Source organism: Labeo rohita, chromosome 1 (genome assembly GCF_022985175.1).
Source record: "Labeo rohita strain BAU-BD-2019 chromosome 1, IGBB_LRoh.1.0, whole genome shotgun sequence".
NCBI lineage: Eukaryota > Metazoa > Chordata > Actinopteri > Cypriniformes > Cyprinidae > Labeo > Labeo rohita.
The window spans coordinates 36,545,976-36,566,901 of NC_066869.1; the positions used below are offsets into that span (position 1 = coordinate 36,545,976).

The window sequence follows — 20,926 nt, forward strand, 5'->3', positions numbered from 1 at the left end:
TGCCAAGCCAAATCATACCATGCAGTGTGAAAACGTTACAAGAAGTACTATTAGGAATGATGTGTGGATAATAAATACTAGTAAACTGAAACTAATACCTAATGGAAGTTCCTGCTTGTCCCTCTTGACAACAGTGAATAGTTATTAGTAAAAATACAAAAATTAATAGCTAACAAGTTTTTGTGAAACTGAAAAAACGCTTACTTAGGAGTAACTAAAAATAAATAGATATTAGTAACAAAAACAGATACTATAGATTGAAGGCATTAATGTTAATCGGGCTTGCCATAGAGAGCGAACAGAGAGTGGGGGGAGAGAGAGAAAGAGAGAGAAAGAGAGAGAGAGTCCAAGACACAGTCAGTCGTGGATCAGTCTTACTAATGTTCGGACACACGAAGACGGAATGGGTCACGTTTGGTTTTTACGCACAGTTCTACTTTTATTCGCCGTACCTGGAGGTAAGTTCTATTTTTTATTTATTTTTTTCAAATATGTTGTATTTTTTCCCAATTATGCTGGCTACGCAATCCATATGTGTACTGTTAATTATGAGCGGATGATTAGGCTAATATCCAGAGAATTATCCAATTGTTTTAACGACAGATGCAGATGATGACCGTTAAGAGTTAGGTTTCTGTCCATCTGTACTATCTATAGTGTTGTCTATTCCATATTTACAGCTTTGCGGTGTCAATTAAATAACTGATTTATAATGGCTAAGTGAACATTTACTGAGCTATAGCTATTGATTAATTTGCGTTATTAGGGGTAGTAAACTCACACACCGCGCGAATCTCATGTGTTGTGCACAATGTCAATAATTAATTAGCGTGTAATTAGAGTCGCTTCAAATAAATCCAGCTCAGATCGAGTTGTCGGATACCTAATAAAACTACTGCCAACATAATGACCACAATAACTATCGAAATACATTAGTGACAGTTAAAGGTCGTGTCACAGACTGTTCTTAACTAACGGTCGGTTTGTTGTTACCTGCTCGAGATGATCTGACTGTACAGCATCTGCAAGCAACAGATGCCGTCCGAGAAGAAAAAGGTTCAAGTCTAACATTTTATAGATGAGAACGCGAGTTGTTTTAACGTCTGTAAGAGTATTTGTGCTGTTACAAGTTTACTAGTTTAATTATGCTGTCAACCTAATATTAAATCATTTTAATTTAAAATAATACATACATTCTTTATAGAAGTTTTTACATTGCTTATCACCCCATTATCGCCATGTGTGATAATTTAGAATATTTCGAATTGATGGAATTTCAAATCAAACCCCTACTTTAGGAGCCTAATTGTTCTCAGGCTGGAGCATAACAACCCCAAAACCCCTCACACTGTCAACAATAACGGAAATTAGGACACTTTGTAATCACAGTCAAGGAAATGTGTTTTTAAAGTATTACTTAAAACACATCCCTGAAACAATTATAATTACCTTAAATACCATGAGTGTTATGAGTGTCACTTTGATAAATTCTACGCTGTTTAGTCTGCTGCTGTTGTCAGAGTCTCTCCTGTAGAAGATGTGCGTGTATGTGTAACAGTGGCGGGAATGATTGAACGTTCTAATCTAGCGGGAAAGCTCCGGACTGTTAGGCAAATGGGATCCAGTCTTCGGCTGTGCTGAAAAATTGCCTGCCTTGGTCACTAATGCACCCCGTACAAACACTTACTTCACTTGATTCGCTTGCTTCGTTACGTTTGATGCATCATCACAGTGAAGTAACAGATTAGTCATAGTGCGGTTAATGGAAGAAGGTAGCGCTACTTGTTTAAAATATGAACGCATAATAAAAAAGGAAACAATGTCTGGATGAATATTACGAAACCTGTGAAGGTCATATTCATCACATCATAATTAAATATATAGAATTACTAATTTTGTAGTTATTTAATTATTGCTTGCATAAAAAGACTAATTTCAAGACCTTTAGGCTACACTGCCTTTCAAAAATTTGGGATCAGTAAGATTTTTAAATGTTTTTAAAGTTTCTTATGCTCATCAAGGCTGCATTTCTTTGATCAAAAATACGGGTTTTTTAATTTTGTGAAATATTATTGCAATTTAAAATAACATTTTTATTTTAATATTTTAAACTATTATTTATTCTTGTGAAACAAAGTTAAATTTCAGCATCATTGTTCCAGTCTTCAGTGGCACACGATCCTTCAGAAATCACTCTAATATGCTGATCAGTGTTGGAAACAGTTGTGCTACTAAATATTTTTTTAACCTGTGATACTTTTTTTCAGGATTCTTTGATAAATAAAAAGAACAGTGTTTATTCAAAACAGAAAGTTTGTGTTACAATATAAACTACTATTCAAACGTTTGACGTCAGTAATTTTTTTTTTTCTTTTTGTTAAAGAAACTAATGCTTTTTTGAGCAAGAAGATAATAAATCAGCATATTAAAACTATTTCTCAAGGATCATGTGACGCTTAAGACTGGAGTACAGCTGATGAAAATTCAGCGCTGCGTCACAGACATAAATTATAGTTTGAAGTATATTAAAATAGGAAACAAATATTAGAAATATTATTAGGAATAATATTTTACAGTGTTACTGTTTTTTTTGTTGTTGTTGTTTTTTATTTATCAAATAAATACAGCCTTAATAAGCATAAGAGACACCATTAAAAATCTTACTGATCCCAAATTATTATGCAGCACAAATATTTTCAGTATTAAAAAATGTTTTTTTTTTTTTTTTGCACAAGCAGCATATTACAGTGATTTCTGAAGGATCATGACAGGATCAATGGTTGTTAAAAATTCAGCCTTATTATCCCAGGAATAAATAAAACTTTAAAATATATTAAAATAGAAAACAGTTATTTTAAATTGTAATAATATTTCACAGTATTACTCTGTGCAGCCTAGGTGAGCATGAAAGACTCTCAAAAACATTAAAAAATGTTTTGAATGGTAGTGGGAATTAATAGGAAAAAACAGTGAATTACAGTATTTTAACAGTAGCTAATGTTAATGTGCTTAATTTACATTAAATTATAATCCATTTACTTCATGCTAAATATATTATTTATTTATTTATTATCTGATTTGTTTACATAATATGGGATCCAAGAGTTTTTCATTCTGCTTGTCATAATTAAAATGTTCACAGCAGAGTATTGCTTTGATAAGATCAGCTGTGGCTTATAAGCTTTTAAAGAGTTATCACAATAATCATGTTTATCATAAAGACCTTCTTACCTTCCAAGAGTTGTTGTCTCTCAAAATAATGTATTAACTGATTGCCGGATGTTGATAGAACTGATTTGTGTGTGCTTGTATTCAAGGATGGTTTAAACCTGTTATCACTCCCAATGCCACTCATCTGGTGATACCAAAAGGTGGACAACTAGAGCTCAGTTGCTATGATGATGCAGAGGCGAGCAAGGTGCGATGGATGCGAGAAAAAGGTCGGAAAATTGAAGGAGGGCAAGAGGAAGCTGGAGCCAGTATCATCCTCCTCACCTCCACACAGGTACAACATATGGGCCGTTACATCTGTGAAAACACAAAAACAGAAGAGAAGAGCTCCATCTACATCTATGTGAAAGGTGGGTTTGAATGTGCATGTTTACACAATTCTCTTTGATTTGAGAGGGTTTGTTTGTCCTTCGATCTCAGTTCCCACACTTCACTCCTGTAGGAATATTAAAACTTGAATAGGTTTTTTGTTAAAGAACAAATGCATGTCCTTAAGCTATGTACTTAACCACACCTTAATGTGGATCTGGTTTAATTTCTTTTATTTGTATTATTGTTAGCTGTCATTGAATGATATAGGTATTTGAACAGTCAAATTGTTTTATAAACCTTTTGCACACACCCTTTCCTCATACACAGATCCTTCCAGCGTTTAATGTGTCACCCCTTGTCTTGCAATCACACTTGTTTTTTCCTTCCTCGTTCTCCTTTGATTAGCATGTCTTTTGTTCCCCTTTCTCATCTCTCTCCATGTTTTATGTCTAAAATGTCTCTTTTCTGGCAGATTTGGAGAACGCTTTTGTGCGCTCCATGATGGACGGCCTTTTGGTGAGGGAAGGAGAGGACGGCACTCTTCCTTGTTTAGTAACAGATCCAGCTGTCAAAAACCTGTCCCTTCTGACCTGTACTGGTTCTGGTCTACCTGCTGGCCTCACCTACAGTGTACACCCTCAGAGAGGGATAACCATCAAAAATGTCTCCAGAGCTTTTGAGGGCTGCTACATTTGTGCAGGAGAGATGGATGAAAAACCTGTGAAATCAAACCCGTATAGCTTGAGTGTGCGGCCAGGTGTGTATGTGTGTCAGAACAGCTCTTAAAGGGACAGTTCACCCAAAAATTATAATTCTGTCAATAATTACTCACCCGCATGTTGTTCAAAATCTGTAGGGCCTTTGTTCATCTTCGGAAATACAAATTGAGATATTTTTTGATGAAATCCAAGAGCTTTCTGAACCTGACAGTAACACAACTACTACATTCAGGGCCTAGAAAAGTAGAAAAGTTAAAGGGGTCCAATTATGCTCTTCTGCAAAGTCTTGATTTTGTTTTGGGGCTGTACTAGAACATGCTCTCATGCTTCGTGGTTCAAAAAATGCATTATTTACACAGAATTTACATTATTGCAATACCTTTCTCCCCAGCCTGGCATAAATGGCTCGATTAGTTCCGGGTTTGATATGGGCCCGCCTTCCGATAAACTAAATGTGTTGTGATTGGTTAGCTGTGCCAGTGTGTTGTGATTGGTGAACAGCTTAGACGGTGTTTCAGTACTGCTACACCCCTTGCCTAAGCAGCAAGTTCTGTCTGCTCTGTTATAGTTAAGGATATATTAAGGTATAGTTGATGCTACAGTAGTGTTGGGTCCTGTCGATCCTATCGTCAATCTGCGAGATCATCCATACATGATATTATCGTGCGTGCTAATTTATATAATTATTTCCATACTTAGTTTCATTGCCCGAAAACAGCTCCAGCATGAGGCTAAAAACAGCCTAATGTTTTTAATATGACTTAATTTGTATTTAACATGACAACAATTGAATAAAAACATTTTAAATTACATTATAATTAGAGCTAATGCTTACATTCCTTAGTAATTCAAAAAGCAGCTACAGAAAACAAGCAAAGAACATCAACATTATCAAAGAACATCATCACCGAATAGTGTAGCCTAGTCTAGTGCAAGTTTATGCATTTTAAAAAACACTCGTGTTATAAATGAAGCTATCTACACTGTATGATGAATAAATCTCTTATCACACATTACGGCTCCGATACGGTCACCGGAGCTGATTGCGGCCACTCTGGTCAAAACTTGTGTTTACACCAGCTGCATTACAGCTTGTTGAAACATCCCAGAAGCGGCTCTTCACAAAGTTAGACTAATCCCCCACCTTGTCCCTAACAACCATTTCAATTTTTGTAGGTGGGATTTATTTTAATGATATTCTAATGGGCTGCGTTGTGACATCACAGCACCCAGAAAACAACGTTGTAGTCCAAAAGTGCTGTTCGTTGTAGTTTTTGAAAAGGGATTTTTTAAAAAACGAAATATGTCCCTTTGGAGTGGGCTTTGAGATTTCTTACTTTGTAGATCTTTTTTTTTATGCCCAAACATACACACCGAACACTGACTAAAATTCAAAACGTGAAAAAGGACATTGTTAAAATAGTCCATGGGACATCAGTGGTTCAACCTTAATTTTATGAAGCTATGGGAATACCTTTTATGTGCGAAGAAAACAAAAACAACAACTTTATTTAACAATTTCTTCTCTTCCATGTCAATCATGAGAGTACCACTATGCAAGACTGACACGGAAGAGACGAATAGTTGAATAAAGTCATTATTTTTGTTTCTTTGTGAACAAAATGTATTCTCGTAGCTACATATTATCACGGTTGAACCACTGATGTGATATGGACTATTTTAACAATGTCCTTACTACATTTCTGAGCCTTGAACGTAGTTTTCTATTAAGGCTCAGAAAGTTCTTGGATTTCATCAAAAATATCTCATTTTGTGTTCTGAAGATGAATGAAGGTCTTACAGCTTTGGAATGACATGAGGGTGAGTAAATACCGACAGAGGATTCTTTTTTGGGTGAACTAGTCCTTTAAAAGATATAGTATATCATTATCATATGGCTTACATACATGTATACACAATATCAATGAATAATTGTTTGCCTGTATGCTTTAATGTGCCTATATGCTGTTTGTAATGCAGTCCCGGAGAGAGTGCCAGCAATCAGCCTATCCAGAATCGAAGATATGATTCTGATCCAGGGTGAGGAGTTTTTGCTCAACTGTAGCACCATCAACATCAACCATGATATCCGACTGAGCTGGAGTATGCCTTCTGAAGCGGTTAGATCCACAAACCTGTTATAATCTTAGATTACTTTCTGTAAGCACAGTACCTAACCTGGACTGTTATTGTCAATCATGATTTAGATAGCAAACCAAAGCCATAAATCAAACATCCTGCCTGGTTCCCGAGAATATCAGCACTCAATAGGACTTCACATCGCATCTGTGAAGATGGATGACGCAGGAGTCTATCGCTGTATTGCGAGGAATGAGAAAGGTGTCTCCATGGCAACTGTCAATCTGGAGGTTTACGGTAAGACATTTTAAATGAAGATGTATCAAACAGGCATATTCAGTAAGGTCAGGCGCAAAAATAACTGTGTCCACGCCTTTTCAGCACTAATTCTTCACTTCAGTAAATCCTGACAATACTGTTTTAATGCCAAAAGACGGTTTGTCTTCTGTTAGTAAATCTGGCCCTAAATATGGTGATTGTTGAAATGCAAGTCCTGCCTTAGATGCATGGATTATGCATGGATTTTGCTTTAACCTTACATTGATAAATGTATGTTTGGCAGAGTATGGTTTCATTAACCTCACGGAGAGAGAGGACAGTGTGGTGGAGGTGAGAGAGGGAGAAAGTCTGACCCTCAGCGTGGAGATGAATTCATACCCCACACCCACCGACGTCTACTGGATCTATAACAACCAACAGCTCAAAAACACATCCGAACATGTCATTACACTGCACAACCAGCAGTACAGGTAAACACACTTGCACATATACACACAAACAGTCAATTCTGTGGTAACTCCACCACTGTTTTTATACACAAAACTTTGCCATTTCATTGCTGAACCTCAGATGTTACTGTTTCTTTAAAGCTTGTAAATTAAAATCCAAAACCAGGATTTTATTTGAGCAGCGGACATGATGTGTATATTTATGTTTCTTCACAGAAAACAACACTATTTTTGTTTTCTTTTATATTTGGATAAATTGACTAGACAGCAAAGATTTTGTCCATACATGTAGCTGGTCAATATAATCATGTTGTGATTTATTATTATTAATATTTTTAGCAGTTTCAAGTAAAATGTAGAAGTTGTCCTGCTATTTGGCAGTCAATTAATTTAATTTAATTTAATTAAACTTAAAAAAATATTAATTGGGGTCTACTTTCATATATAATTGGTCATAAATTTACATGTTACTATATTTAGTATAGTTATATTGTGGTTTAATATTATTATTTTTTTAGCAGTTTCGAGTAATTAAAATTGAGTAAAATGTAGAAATGGTCCTGCTATTTGACAGTTCTCATTATGAACTACACTACCAGTCAAAAGTTTTTGAACAATAATGTTTTTAATGTTTTTTTTTTAAAAGAAGTCTTTTCTGCTCACCTCTTCTGCATTTATTTAATTCAAAATACACTAAAAGCAGTAATATTGTGAAATATTTTTACTACTTAAAATAACTGCTTTCTATTTGAATATATTTTAATATGTAAATATGTAATATCATTCTAAAATGCTGATTTGCTGTTCAAGTAATATTTGTATTACTATTTCTATCAGTATTTTAAATAGTTGAGTACATTTTTTTCAGGATTCTTTGATGAATAGAAAGATCCAAAAATCTGCACTTATCTGAAATAAAAAGCCAGTCAGTATATTTTTTTTATACTGGGAATAAATTATAGAAATTAATAGTTTTATTTAGCCAGGATGCTCTAAATTGATCAAAAGTGATGCTAAAGACATTTATAATGTTACAAAAGATTTCTATTTCAGATAAATGATGATCTTCTGAACTTTCTATTCATTAAAGAAAAAAATTCTAAAAATAAATTACATTTTAAATTATATTCAAATAGAAAACAGGATTAAACAGGTAAACTCTTTAAGATCTTTGGAAATGTTGCAACAAAAAGTAAATAAGACCTTTATAACTTATAGGCCTGGTTTCACAAACAGGGCTTAGACTAAGCCAGGATTAGGCCATAGTTCAATTAGGACATTAAGTAATTTTTATAAACATGCCTTAGAAAAGACATTACTGGTGTGCATGTGCATCTTGAGATAAAACAAAGGAACGGATATATTTTAAGATCAGTGCAAGTTTCTTTCAGCTAAAAGAGCTCAGACTTACATTTTAGTCTAGGACTAGGCTTGTCTGTGAAACCAGGGGTTAATCTTTATATGTATATATATATATATACATTAACAGAAATATTAACAACTATTTTTTCCATATACATTTATAAAGGGTTACATTTTTAAAATCTATTTAAATTACATTTAAATTACACAAATAAGTGCTGAGTAATATTAATTGCACTTACCAAAGGGTTACTGTGACGTACTTACTATAGGATCAATCTAAGGGTTAGTTACTAGTTACTACATAATTTACTGTTATTACATGTTATTACATAGTAAGTACATAGCAATTACATCACCTTAAAATAAAGTATTACCCTATACACTTTCTTTTGCTATGTATTAAACATAAAACCACATGTTAAAAAAAGTTCATGTTCACTTGTCAACTACATATGTTCATGAGGTGTGTTTTCTAACACTGACTTTGAATATTGTTTCTCTGAATGCTGCAGGTACGTCAGTGAACTAAGGCTGGTTCGAGTTCATGGATCAGAGGGTGGGATCTACACTTTCTCAGCCAATCACATATATGCATCTGCCAATCAGTCATTCACTGTCCATGTTATATGTGAGTTCATATAATATTGATGGGACTTAACTTACCTTAAATATTCTTTATTTTCATACATTCTGACTCCTACATATAGTCTTTAACTAAATACAGTATATATATATATCATTTAGGTAAGCCAGTGATCGTTTCCCAGGAGGGGCCAGTTGATGGACAGGTGCGGTGTGTCGCTTCAGGATATCCTGTCCCAAAAATATCTTGGTATTACTGCGAGCCGCCACATACACGGTATGACTCACAGGCTAATATAAGCCACTCACGCTCAACAACCGTACAATAGCGCACAACTCTAAACTAAAGTACCAGAGTAAACAAACTATTACATAATCATGATCCCATGACTTCTGATAGTGTTTATTAGATGATAAAATGTTGTAAAAAATGTTCTAAGAACATAATAGTTGTTGGTCATATTATTTTGGCTCTAAAAAGCATTTATAACCTCCGACAGGTGCTCCCACCTGTTGAATGCAACACAGGCAGATGAAGAGTTTGCTGTGGTAACAGTGTCAGGGGCAGAATTTGGACGAAGCGAGGTGGAAAGTCGACTTAATGTCAGCAAAGGAAAATTTCACACTCTTGAGTGTGTGGCAACAACCCAAGGCGAGCAGGCCTACACCCTATTTTCCATCAGTGGTGAGACTCCCTTAAACACACTTATGTTTGCCTTGCAAGCTAAATGAGGACATTACACCCTAGATTTCTATTCACAAATACATCACTAAACACCAATTATCAGGGTCCAGAAACATAATACGTGTTGTATAATACAATACAGTTGTACAGCATTGTAGGCCAAGAGCATCACTGTGATCTGAACCTTTTAGCGGGAACCAATTTTTTATAAATATAAAGTAAAAACAAACAAATAGAATGGTAAAGAGTTACAGCCATGTTGTAGCATAGTAAGCCCAGAAAGTAGAAGATTTCTACAAACTTTACCCAAACCCTAATGCTGCTTTCAGCTCCTTTGGGAAGCTGCTGTTTACAAGTCCAGAAGTCATAATTACTATTTGATGTTTTTTCAAGTGATTTTAGTTGGACAAAATGGATGCAATTTCATGTTTACTTTTCTTTTTTTCACTTAGTGATAAGTCAGGAAGCTTTTTTCACACTAATGCAACAAAATGAAAAGCAAAGAATGTGCATTAGGACTGTTAGAGACGCTTTATCTTGGCGTTTTATTGTAACAGAGAGAATTATGGGAAATGTAGTTTTGTCACACACTATATTGACCTCAAATTAAGATTTATTCAGCAACGATTACATTAAACTGATCAAAAATGACAGTAAAGACAGTTTTTATATCATATGTTTTTTTGAATATAAAAACAACACAACTGACACAACTGTTTTCATTATTAATAATAACAACAAAAATGTTTCTTGAGCAATGAATTCTGAAGGATCATGTGACAGTGAAGACTAAAGTAATGGCTGTTGTAATAATGGGTGCACATTGTTACTGTTTTACTGTAATTAGGCAGATCAATTCAGGCTGAACACAAGAGATTTATTTTAAAAACAGTACAAAATAAATTAGTCAACATTTAAAATGAATCTTAATTTGCATAATTTATGAATCAATCAGTTTTGTCATATTTAAATTCATTTAGCTAAAGTAGCTTAAAGGAGAAGTCCACTTCCAGAACAAAAATTTACAGATAATGTACTCACTCCCTTGACATCCAAGAGGTTCATGTCTTTCTTTCTTCAGTCATCAAGAAATTATGTTTTTTGAGGAAAACATTTTTTTCTCCATACAATGGACTGATACGGTGCCCCGAGTTTGAACTTCCAAAATGCAGTTTAAATGTGGTCCACTACATGGAGAAGAACCCTGAAATGTTTTCCTCAAAAAACATAATTGAAAGAAAGAAAGAAGAAAGACATGAACATCTTGGATGATAAGGGAGTAAATTATCTGTAAATTTTTGTTTTGGAAGTGAACTTATCCTTTAAACTTAGTTTAGCTAAATAGCTCAAAGCCAATTATTAGCTAATGTTTTTTCTTTTTCTTTTAAAGGAATAGTCCACTTCCAGAGCAAAAATTTACAGATAATGTACTCACTCCCTTGTCATCCAAGAGGTTCATGTCTTTCTTTCTTCAGTCGTAAAGAAATTATGTTTTTTGAGGAATGTGAGGATTTCTCTCCATATAGTGGACTTCTGTGGTGTCTGCAAAATAACAGTGTATATACTTTTTAACCGCAAACCCTCGTCTTGGTCTAGCTCTGCATGAACTATGTGTATTCCTGTTTATGACAGTTAGGGTATATTGAAAAACTCCTATCTCATTGTCTCCTCCAAATCATCCTAGAATCACTGCAGAAGTACTGATCCAGTGTTTACAAAGCGAACATGCGAAGAAGATCAAGTGCTCTTTACAAAAAACAGCGATGTTGAAATGTCCTGAAATGTTTTCCTCAAAAAACATAATTTCTTTACTACTGAAGAAAGAAGGACATGAACATCTTGAATGACAACAGGGTGAGTACATTATCTGTAAATTTCTGTTCTGGAAGTGGACTTCTCCTTTAAGGTGGGCCGTTCATGTCTTACCAGTTATTGAGAGGAGTAGATAAACACAAACCTGTTCTCACCCAAACACACACACAGAACAGATAATCCCTGAATGTTCTCAGACACACACAGAGCTTGTTGACTGATACGAGGGATTATTATTTTGTGCAGCGTGTGCACATTCGGTTTTGATACTGATGCTAAGCTCCTAAAATCCTCTGAACAACAGATTTAAAACACTCAGATACAACTCTAGCCTTATTAATATGGCACAGTGAATTACGAAGTATTACGCTCTGTTTTAAACAGATGTGGTGTTTATATATTTTTGAGTGTGTGTATATTGATTGGTGTGTGGGTATGTCTTTCTCTCCCTAGAGAGAACAGTGCCTCATAAACTCTTCACACCGCTTTTGTCTGGTGTCGTGTCTACTAGTGTTCTGCTCAGCTTCTTTGTGGTGGTTCTGCTCTACAAATACATGCAGGTACTAAGTCTCAGCACTCACACTGCACACTATGAAGTAGAATACTTGTTAGCAATAATAATAATAATTGTTAGCAATAAATTCTGGCTTAATTTCTTTCACGTGTATTTTCTGCCATAGAAACCCAAATATGAGATCCATTGGAAGGTGATCGACAGTTTTGATGGCAACAATTACACCTACATAGACCCAACGCAGCTGCCTTATGACCCCAAATGGGAGTTTCCACGGGAGAGACTGCGTTTTGGTAAAGGCATATGCACAAAAATCTAAACCTCATTCCCTTCACATATATAGTCTTTACTGGTAAATTGCTGTTAAGAGATTATGAGCGAACAGGACGTTTTCGAAAATACCAGTAAATTCGTTCTGGCAATTTACCGGTATGAGAAGTTGTAACATTACCAGTAAATTACTGGTAATGTGCTCTGTGTGAATGCAGAATGAGATTACCGATATGAACATGTACGGGTTCAGAACACGCTGTTGTAAGACGTCTACTCTGGGCCAATCATAACATTCTGACACAGATGATGCATTTACTCTGCTGTTTACAGAAGTCAAAGAAATGTCTAAATTTGTCTATTATGACATCTCTGGGCCAGAAGCCGCTACAAAAATGTGAACATTTGACACAAAAATGAAAACATTAGCATAAACTCTGACCGCCTTTACTCCTCCATGTTTACAAACACAACACCGGGAGGTGCAGCAGTTTAGAGGCCATTTCTGGTTAAAAAATGCCACAGAATTTACTGGTATTTTGAAACTAATGTGTGAATGGTGCTTTACTGGTAAAAAGATGGAATGTTTTTTTCCCACGTTTTTGTATATACATTTTGTATATACAAAGTCATTTTGGTAGTTTTAAGGCAATTTAGTGGTATTAATGTGTGAAAGGCTATTATGTAATCTGACTAATAGCTGCAAAATTGTTTGTTTCATAATTCCACAGCCTTTTTCCTACATTTAATGCATACATACACTACCGTTCAAACATTTGGGGTCAGGAAGATTTTTTTGTTTTAAAGAAATTAATACTTTTATTCAGCAAAGATATATTCAATTGATCAGAACTGATAGTAAAGAGATTTAGAATGATACAAAGGATTTCTATTTGAAATAATTCTTTTTTTGAACTTTCTATTCATCAAAGAATCCTGTACTAGTTTTCTTGTTTCCTCAAAAATATGAAACAGCAGAACAATTTTCAGCACTGATAATAATAGATAATACATATTTCTTGAGCAGCAAATCAGCATATTGCTGAAAATTCAGTTTTGCCATCACAAAAATAAACAGCATTTTTAAACATATTAAAATAGAAAGCAGTTATTGTAAACTGTAATAATATTTCACAATATTACTGTTTTATTGTATTTGTGGTCAAATAAATGCAGTTTTTACAGAACATTTATAGTTAATAACAGTCTACTGGTGTTATATCTTCAGTCATTTTGAATTTGAATTACCTTGAATTTTGAGATTTTTTAAAAGTATTTTCCTCATATTATTCCTTAACATATAATATGTATAAGATGAGTTTGTACAAGACGTGATAGTAGTTAGCATGCATCTTTTCTGCATCTTTTCTGACATTTACAATATGTTGACAACTTCATGTGTGCACTTGGAATAGACTTTTCTTTAACTAGAGAGTTAATAAAGACAAAGTTACTAATAGTTATGTTATAGTTACGTTTCCAAGCTGATTAGTTAAAAGTCATACAAAAATGAGAATAGGTCTAACATTCTGAAAAAAATCGAAAATTTAAATTTTTTGCCATATTGCCCTGCCCTAACTACAATAATCACCTAGTAGATTGGTTGTTAAAGGGGTCATCGGATGCAAACTTCATTTTTACATGTTGTTTGAACATTAATGTGTGTTGGCAGTGTATGTACAAATCTACCCTATAATGATAAAAATCCATGCAGTGGTTTTTAATTAATCTGTAAAAATAATATCCCCTTTTTCAAATCGAGCCATTCTCAGATGCCTGTCAGTGTGGCGTCACACCGACAGAGGCTGCTCCCATGCTAGTTGATTGACATGAGCGCCTTACCTCAGATCGACTGTAACAGTCAGACCTCCACTGTTCCGATGCTTGTGCTAGTTAGCAAGTTTCGCGGCTAAACGCGTTAAATGTGGCTAAAGTAAACAATCTCTCAGAGCAGCAGTGAGAAGAGAGGGGCGGGGCGAGGAGAGCTCATTTGCATTTAAAGGAACAATCCCTCAGAATGGGATGATTTTTGGAGAGCTCATTACACTACCATTGAGATTTTTTATAGACTTTTCATTAAGACCCTAAAGTATCATATCATCTTGTGTAAAATGGGCATTGGATGACCCCTTTAAAATAGTGGGAATTTGAATATAAAAATGGTAAATAAAAGCTAAATGTTTGTTATTTGTCATGATGAAGGTAAAATCCTCGGCTCTGGAGCGTTTGGTAAAGTGGTGGCAGCTACAGCATATGGACTTTGCTCAGCTGACACAGTGACCACTGTTGCTGTAAAAATGCTAAAACGTAAGTACTTACATATATACTGTGATACATGATATATGTTTATGACTTAAAAGTTGGGTTTAATGTTGTTTACCTGCAGTATATTTTTAATCGTGTTACCGTGTTTAATCTAACAAATGAATATGTGTGTGTATGTGGATTTTTCCTAAAGCGAGTGCTCACTCCACTGAGAAAGAGGCGTTAATGTCGGAGTTAAAAGTTCTGAGCTACATTGGCAATCATATAAACATTGTCAACTTGCTTGGTGCCTGTACAGTAGGAGGTACGTGATTAATCAATAGTGGTGACAGATACTTAGGAGTTTATTATTAAATTCCATTTTTGGGAGAATTACTCCTTGAAGATTATTAAAGTGACATTTTCCAACAGGCCCCACTCTGGTGATCACGGAATACTGTTGCTATGGCGACCTTTTGAATTTCCTAAGAAGAAAGCGGGATGCGTTTTTCAGTTCCAAAACAGGCGATGGATATTACAAAAATCTGCTCAGTCAAACACAGCCTTCAAGGTAAATACGTGTGTGAGAAATGTGGTGCAGATGTATAGATGTCCATTGTTGGGTTGTCATAACGTAATACACCTTCTATTATATGCATGCACACACACAGAGAGGGAACTGATAATGGATACATGCCCATGAGGTCGTATCAGAAGAGATCGAACCAGACAGGTAGGTGCATCTCAAAAGAATACAAGCAAAGTACAACCACTTTAACCACCAACATTCATTATTTTACACTTTTCAATCTGTGTTCTCTCTCAGAATGGTGCGATGATAAAGATGATCTCTCTTTGGATACTGAGGATTTACTCAGCTTCTCCTATCAAGTGGCTAAAGGCATGGACTTCCTCACATCTAAAAATGTAAGTGTTTATTAGGTTTATTCACTTCTCAAGTTTCAGAGTGAGTTGTGAACATGCAGACCTTGTAATATTCTACTTTCCCGATTCTCATATGGACTTAACACATATTTTTTGTCTCAGTAGTGAATATGTTCTTCATAATATGCTTTTTTGACTAATAAATTGCTTTTATCTGTATTGCAATGTATTTTTAGTGTATCCACAGAGATCTGGCTGCCAGGAATGTTTTACTGACTCAGGGTCGGGTAGCGAAGATATGTGATTTCGGGTTGGCACGTGACATCACTAGAGATTCCAACTATGTCCTGAGAGGAAATGTAAGGAAGTGCTGCACATTCTTTACCACATTCACACCTACTGCCAAGTTCTATATAAATATCCAACATATCCAGCTTTTTTAAATTTCATGTAAATAAGCCATTAAAATTCTGTCATTAATTACTCACCCTCATGTCGTAAGACCTTCATTCATCTTCAGAATACAAATTAAGATATTTTTGATGAAATCCGAGAGCTTCCTGACCCTGCATAGACAGAAATGCAACTGACACGTTCAAGGCCTAGAAAGTTAGGGACATCAATAAAATAGTCCATGTGACATCAGTGGTTCAACTGTAATTTGTTGTTATTCAACAATTTTCAACAAGAGACAAAGGGACTATTTTATCTATGTCCTTATTATCTCTCTGGGCCTTGAGCATGGTGGTTGTATTGCAGTCTATGCAGGGTCAGAAACCTCTCGGATTTAATCAAAAACATCTTAATTTATGTTCCGAAGATGAACGAAGGTTTGGAACGACATGGTGACAGAATTTTCATTTTTGGGTGAACTGTCCCTTTAAAGCATTGTTTAGTTTCATAAATGTTGTGTTTTCTGACTAGGCACGCTTACCGGTGAAATGGATGTCCCCAGAGAGCCTGTTTGCCTGCGTGTACACTTTTGAGAGCGATGTCTGGTCCTACGGCATCTTATTGTGGGAGATCTTCTCTCTGGGTCTGTATAATCAGGCCTATTAAGTATCACACCTACCCAGAATCCATCTCAGTACCTGTAAGTGACTCATTATGAAGGTCTTACGAGGTGAAAATGTGCCTGCAGGTAACACACCATATCCGGGTATTCCAGTTGGATCCACATTCTATAAGATGATACAAGATGGATACAGAATGAGTGAGCCTGAGTTTGCCCCAAGTGAAGTGTAAGAGAATTTTACTTGTCTATAAAAAGCCTCAGTGTTCAGTGTTTTTTGCATGCACACTACCATTCAAAAGTTTGGGGTTGATAAGAAATTTCTTGCAATTCTGACCTTTTTTTCTTAGTATAATTTTGCAATTGCAAGAAAAAAGTCAGAATTGTAAGATAAAACATCGCAATTACCTTTTTCATCAGAAAAAAAAATTGATATGTAAACTCAGAATTTATAAAAAACAAAAATCAGAATTTGAAGAAAAAGTCAGGATTACGGTTTAGATTTTTGCTTGTTGATTGTTGCACTGCTTACGATTTTATGGAAACCGTGGTACATTTTTTTAGGTTTCTCCCATGAATTGAAAGTTCAAAAGGACATTTACAGTGCCTTGCGAAAGTATTCATACCCCATAATTTTTTTTTCACGTGTTATGTTGCAGCCTTATGTTAAACTGCTTTAAATTGCTTTTTTTCCACATCAGTCTACACTCCATACACCATAATGACAGAGCACAAATTTATTCAGAATAAAACACTGAAATAAGTACATTGCGTAAGTATTCATACCCTTACCTTAGTACTTAGTTGAAGCACCTTTACAACCATTTGGCAATTATCTGCCATTCTTCATCTCACCTCTTCACCTCTCAAGCTCTCTCAGTTTGGATGGGGCAGACCCACATTTTCAGGTCTCTCCAGAAATATTTGATTTCTCCCCATTTCTTTCCAGAAATATTTTGACTGGGCCACTCAAGGACATTCACAGAGTTGTCTATAAGCCACTCTTGTTGTGTGCTTAGAGTCATTAGGCTGCAGCATGAGGCTGCTTCCACCACACTTTACTGTTGGTATGCTATTCTGTGCAGGTGATGAGCAATGCCTAGTTTCCTTCATACATGATGCTTGGGACTGAGGTTCATCAGACCAGAGAATCTTGTTTCTAACAAACTGAGAGTTTCTCACAATCTAAGTGCTTTGTTGCAAATTCCAAGTGGGTTTTCATGTGTCTTCACTGAGGAGAGGACTGAGTTTGGCCACACTGCCATAAAGACTGGATTGGTGGAGTGTTGCAGTGATGTTTGTCCATCTTTAGGTTTCTCCTATCTCTACATATGATCATGGAGCTCAACTAGAGTGACCATCAGCTTCTTGGTCACCAGTATAAACAAGCCCCTTCTCCATCAATTGCCCCGTTTGGCCAGGAGGCCAGCTCTAGGAAGAGTCCTAGCTGTTCCAAACTTCTTTAATTATGGATAAAGGAGGCTACATTCTTCTGTGAACCTTCAATTCAGCAGAATTCTTTATGAACTCTTCCCCAGATCTGTGCCTTGATGCTAACCTGTCTCTGAGCTATAAAGGCAGTTCTTTTGACTTTAGGGCTTGGTTTTTGCTCTGATATGCATTTTCAGCTGTTAGACCTTTTATTGAGAGGTGTGTGCCTTTCCAAATCATACTCATTCAAATGAATTTGCCATAGTTTAACTATTGAAGTGTAGTAACATACACAAGCGATATGAGTGCTCCTGAGCTAAATTTCAAGTGTCCAAGAGAAGGGTATGAATACTTATGCAGTGTAATCATTTCAGTTTATTTTTAATGAAGTTGCAAAGTTGTTACAAACCTGTTTTGTGCTTTGTCATTATGGTGTATGAAGTGTAGATTGATGAGGAAAAATAAGTAATTTAAAGCTGTTTAACATAAGGCTGCATTATAACAAAATGTGAAAAAATGAAGGGGTATGAATATTTTCGCAAAGCACTGTATTTAAAATACGATTTTTTTGTAACATTATAAATGATTAGTGTAACAAAAATTGCTGACCTCACATTTTTCTAGGGTATACACATGTGATGCGCATGATAAGGCATTTGTGTGTTTTCAGTTATGAGGTAATGAGATGGTGTTGGAGTGCTGATCCTCTGAAGAGACCAACCTTCAAAAAACTGGTGGAAAGGACTGAACTCCTGCTGTCGGAAACCACCAAACATGTACGTTTTGACTCAGCTTAGCTCAAAGAATGCTTGCACTGAACCAGTTCCTTCAGTTACTTTAAGTTTACAATCGTGTCTTGCAGGATTACTTGAATCTCAGCACTAGTGGCAGCTGTGACGCATTTGTTCCTCCAGGCCTGCAGAGGGCACAAAGGCTGAGTTCTGTGGGCAGCTCGACAGCCTCGACTCAACCCCTCCTTCAGGCAACAAATGATGTATTTCTGGAACATCAGAGCATATAAACGACATCTTGTTCTTTGTTTTGCCTCAAAATCACCTCAATAGGTTTGACCTAAAAGCCTTATCCTCCATTTAAGTTCTCTAAGTTTAACTGTGGCATTTAAGGGCATCTCCAGCTCTTTGTTTGGCTCAATGCAACTCCACTAGCCTTGTCTTACATTATATTTCAAATTACTCAAGACACAGCATGTCCAGCCATGTAACTGTTAATGTATTTTTCTAAATGCAGCTGGGCTCCATTTTATGGTATCGATCTATACAGTATTTTGAGTGCATGAGCAGCTACCGTGGGCAGGCAAGCATTTAGATATAGAACCTAATGTTACCTCATCAGATAAATGACCAGCTATACTGATGACATCACTGTGTAGTGACTCTGTGATGATGTTGTGTTGTGTATTCTTTTGTCCTTTGCCTGGGTGAACAACTGCAAGTATGTCTTGACTGAACAGTAAGGTAGGTCAGTGGTAAAGATACCTGAGTCCTGTTTAATGGGTCACTATCTGAAGCACTTAATACCAACGAATGGAGGCTCTCGTTCATGCATTTGTACTGTTTCCAGCATGTGATTACTCTCAAGTGAGTGTTATAATGCATTATTCTATCTATGAGATCCCCATCTCAACTTCAGGTTCTACCTGCTGGTATAACGATCATATTTATTAACAATAAAACTATAGGATGTTTACATTCTTTTTGAGTTTGGAATTGAAAAATTGAGTTGTTGAAAATGTATATATATATATACACAAAGTTATTGCTGTGTAAAACTGAGATAATCATATTTAGATTGTACATTGTTTCTTGTAATAACTGACTGGTTTCCATTCTTTAAAAGTGGCTATATTAGCTGGAATAGCTTGAAGCATGCTTAAAAGATGATAAACATATGCTTCTTGTGAATTGACTAGCTAATTATTTCCAAAGTTTATGCAGAGTTATTTCAAAATGAATCCAGCTAACTAATCTACATTTGAAGGATGGAATGTTGGTTTCAAAAATAATTAAATGTTTTCGAATGTTGACTGTGATAATGAGATTTGACTCTGTAAATATCTGAGTGTCAGCTATTTTTTCAACTTTTAGAGTGTTATGTCAGAAGAAAAAAGGCCAGTAGGGAATGATGTAACTGTTTTTTACAGAATAAATGAAAAATGTAAAGGATGTATGGTGTGAATTGTGTATTTTTTAAAGTTACAAAAATGTGAATGTGAGTTATGCCATTTATTAGGGTACGAGCACAGATGGTGCGAGGACCATATTGGAATTGCTCAGATTCTTCTTCTTCTCCAATATGCATTGCATTTTTAAGGGCCTAAACATGCTCGAAAACTCATGCAACTTTGCACACACGATAACAGTGGTGAAAATCTACACTGGATATGGCAGGGGTGGTGAACTCCGGTCCTGGAGAGCCGCAGCCCTGCAGAGTTCAGCTCCAACCCTAATTAAAACTCACCTGCCTGTTGCTTTCTAGTAACCCTTCAGACCTTGATTAGCTTGTTCAGGTGCGTTTGATTAGGGTTGAAGCAAAACTACGCAGGGATATGGATTTCAGAAGTGGGTGTGACAAAATGGCTCGATAGCGCCACCTAAAAAACGAAATAAATTCAGTAGAGACATTTAACACACCAATACCTCCCCCGCAGTCGTAAACCCAACAGGAAGTTTCGTGACAAGTTGTGTTTTTGCCATTTTTAGGCATTGTATTTTAACAAACTCTTCCTAGAGATTTAAACAGATCGATGCCCTTTGTGACATTAAATTGCAAAGATCTTGAGTTTTCGTTAAAGGGCATGTCCATGGCGGCTGGACAAACTTCGATGTTTCACCATGAAAAAGGAAGTTGTTATAATTTAGGCATACAATGTCTGATCAGCCCCAAACTTCACGTCCTTAACACATGCCCATATTCAGTTATAGCCATAGCACCACCTGCTGGCAACAGGAATTGGCATGTTTCACGCTCTAATGTACTCCTCATAGAGATTTAATGACATCAACATTACATTTGTTTAGTCTACAGCTACACTAAAGG

General features: G+C 35.8%; 1 protein-coding gene across 2 annotated transcripts; it reads left to right on the forward strand.

Moving 5' to 3' along the window:
• Positions 1–350: 350 nt before the first annotated feature.
• kitb (KIT proto-oncogene, receptor tyrosine kinase b) lies at positions 351–20,052 on the forward strand. 2 transcript variants are annotated; one of them, XM_051120403.1, is made up of 21 exons: positions 351–458; positions 3,318–3,581; positions 4,016–4,300; positions 6,243–6,382; positions 6,470–6,638; positions 6,904–7,090; positions 8,947–9,062; positions 9,179–9,293; positions 9,517–9,701; positions 11,967–12,073; positions 12,194–12,320; positions 14,500–14,604; positions 14,756–14,866; positions 14,974–15,112; positions 15,213–15,274; positions 15,368–15,468; positions 15,663–15,785; positions 16,351–16,462; positions 16,568–16,667; positions 18,540–18,645; positions 18,732–20,052. In XM_051120403.1, the coding sequence occupies exons 1-21, from the start codon at positions 404–406 to the stop codon at positions 18,888–18,890; spliced, it is 2,868 nt and encodes a 955-aa protein (XP_050976360.1). In that variant the 5' UTR covers positions 351–403; the 3' UTR covers positions 18,891–20,052. The 2 variants fall into 2 exon arrangements, with proteins under 2 accessions (XP_050976360.1, XP_050976352.1); XM_051120395.1 differs by having other exon boundaries at positions 15,213–15,468.
• Positions 20,053–20,926: the final 874 nt, after the last annotated feature.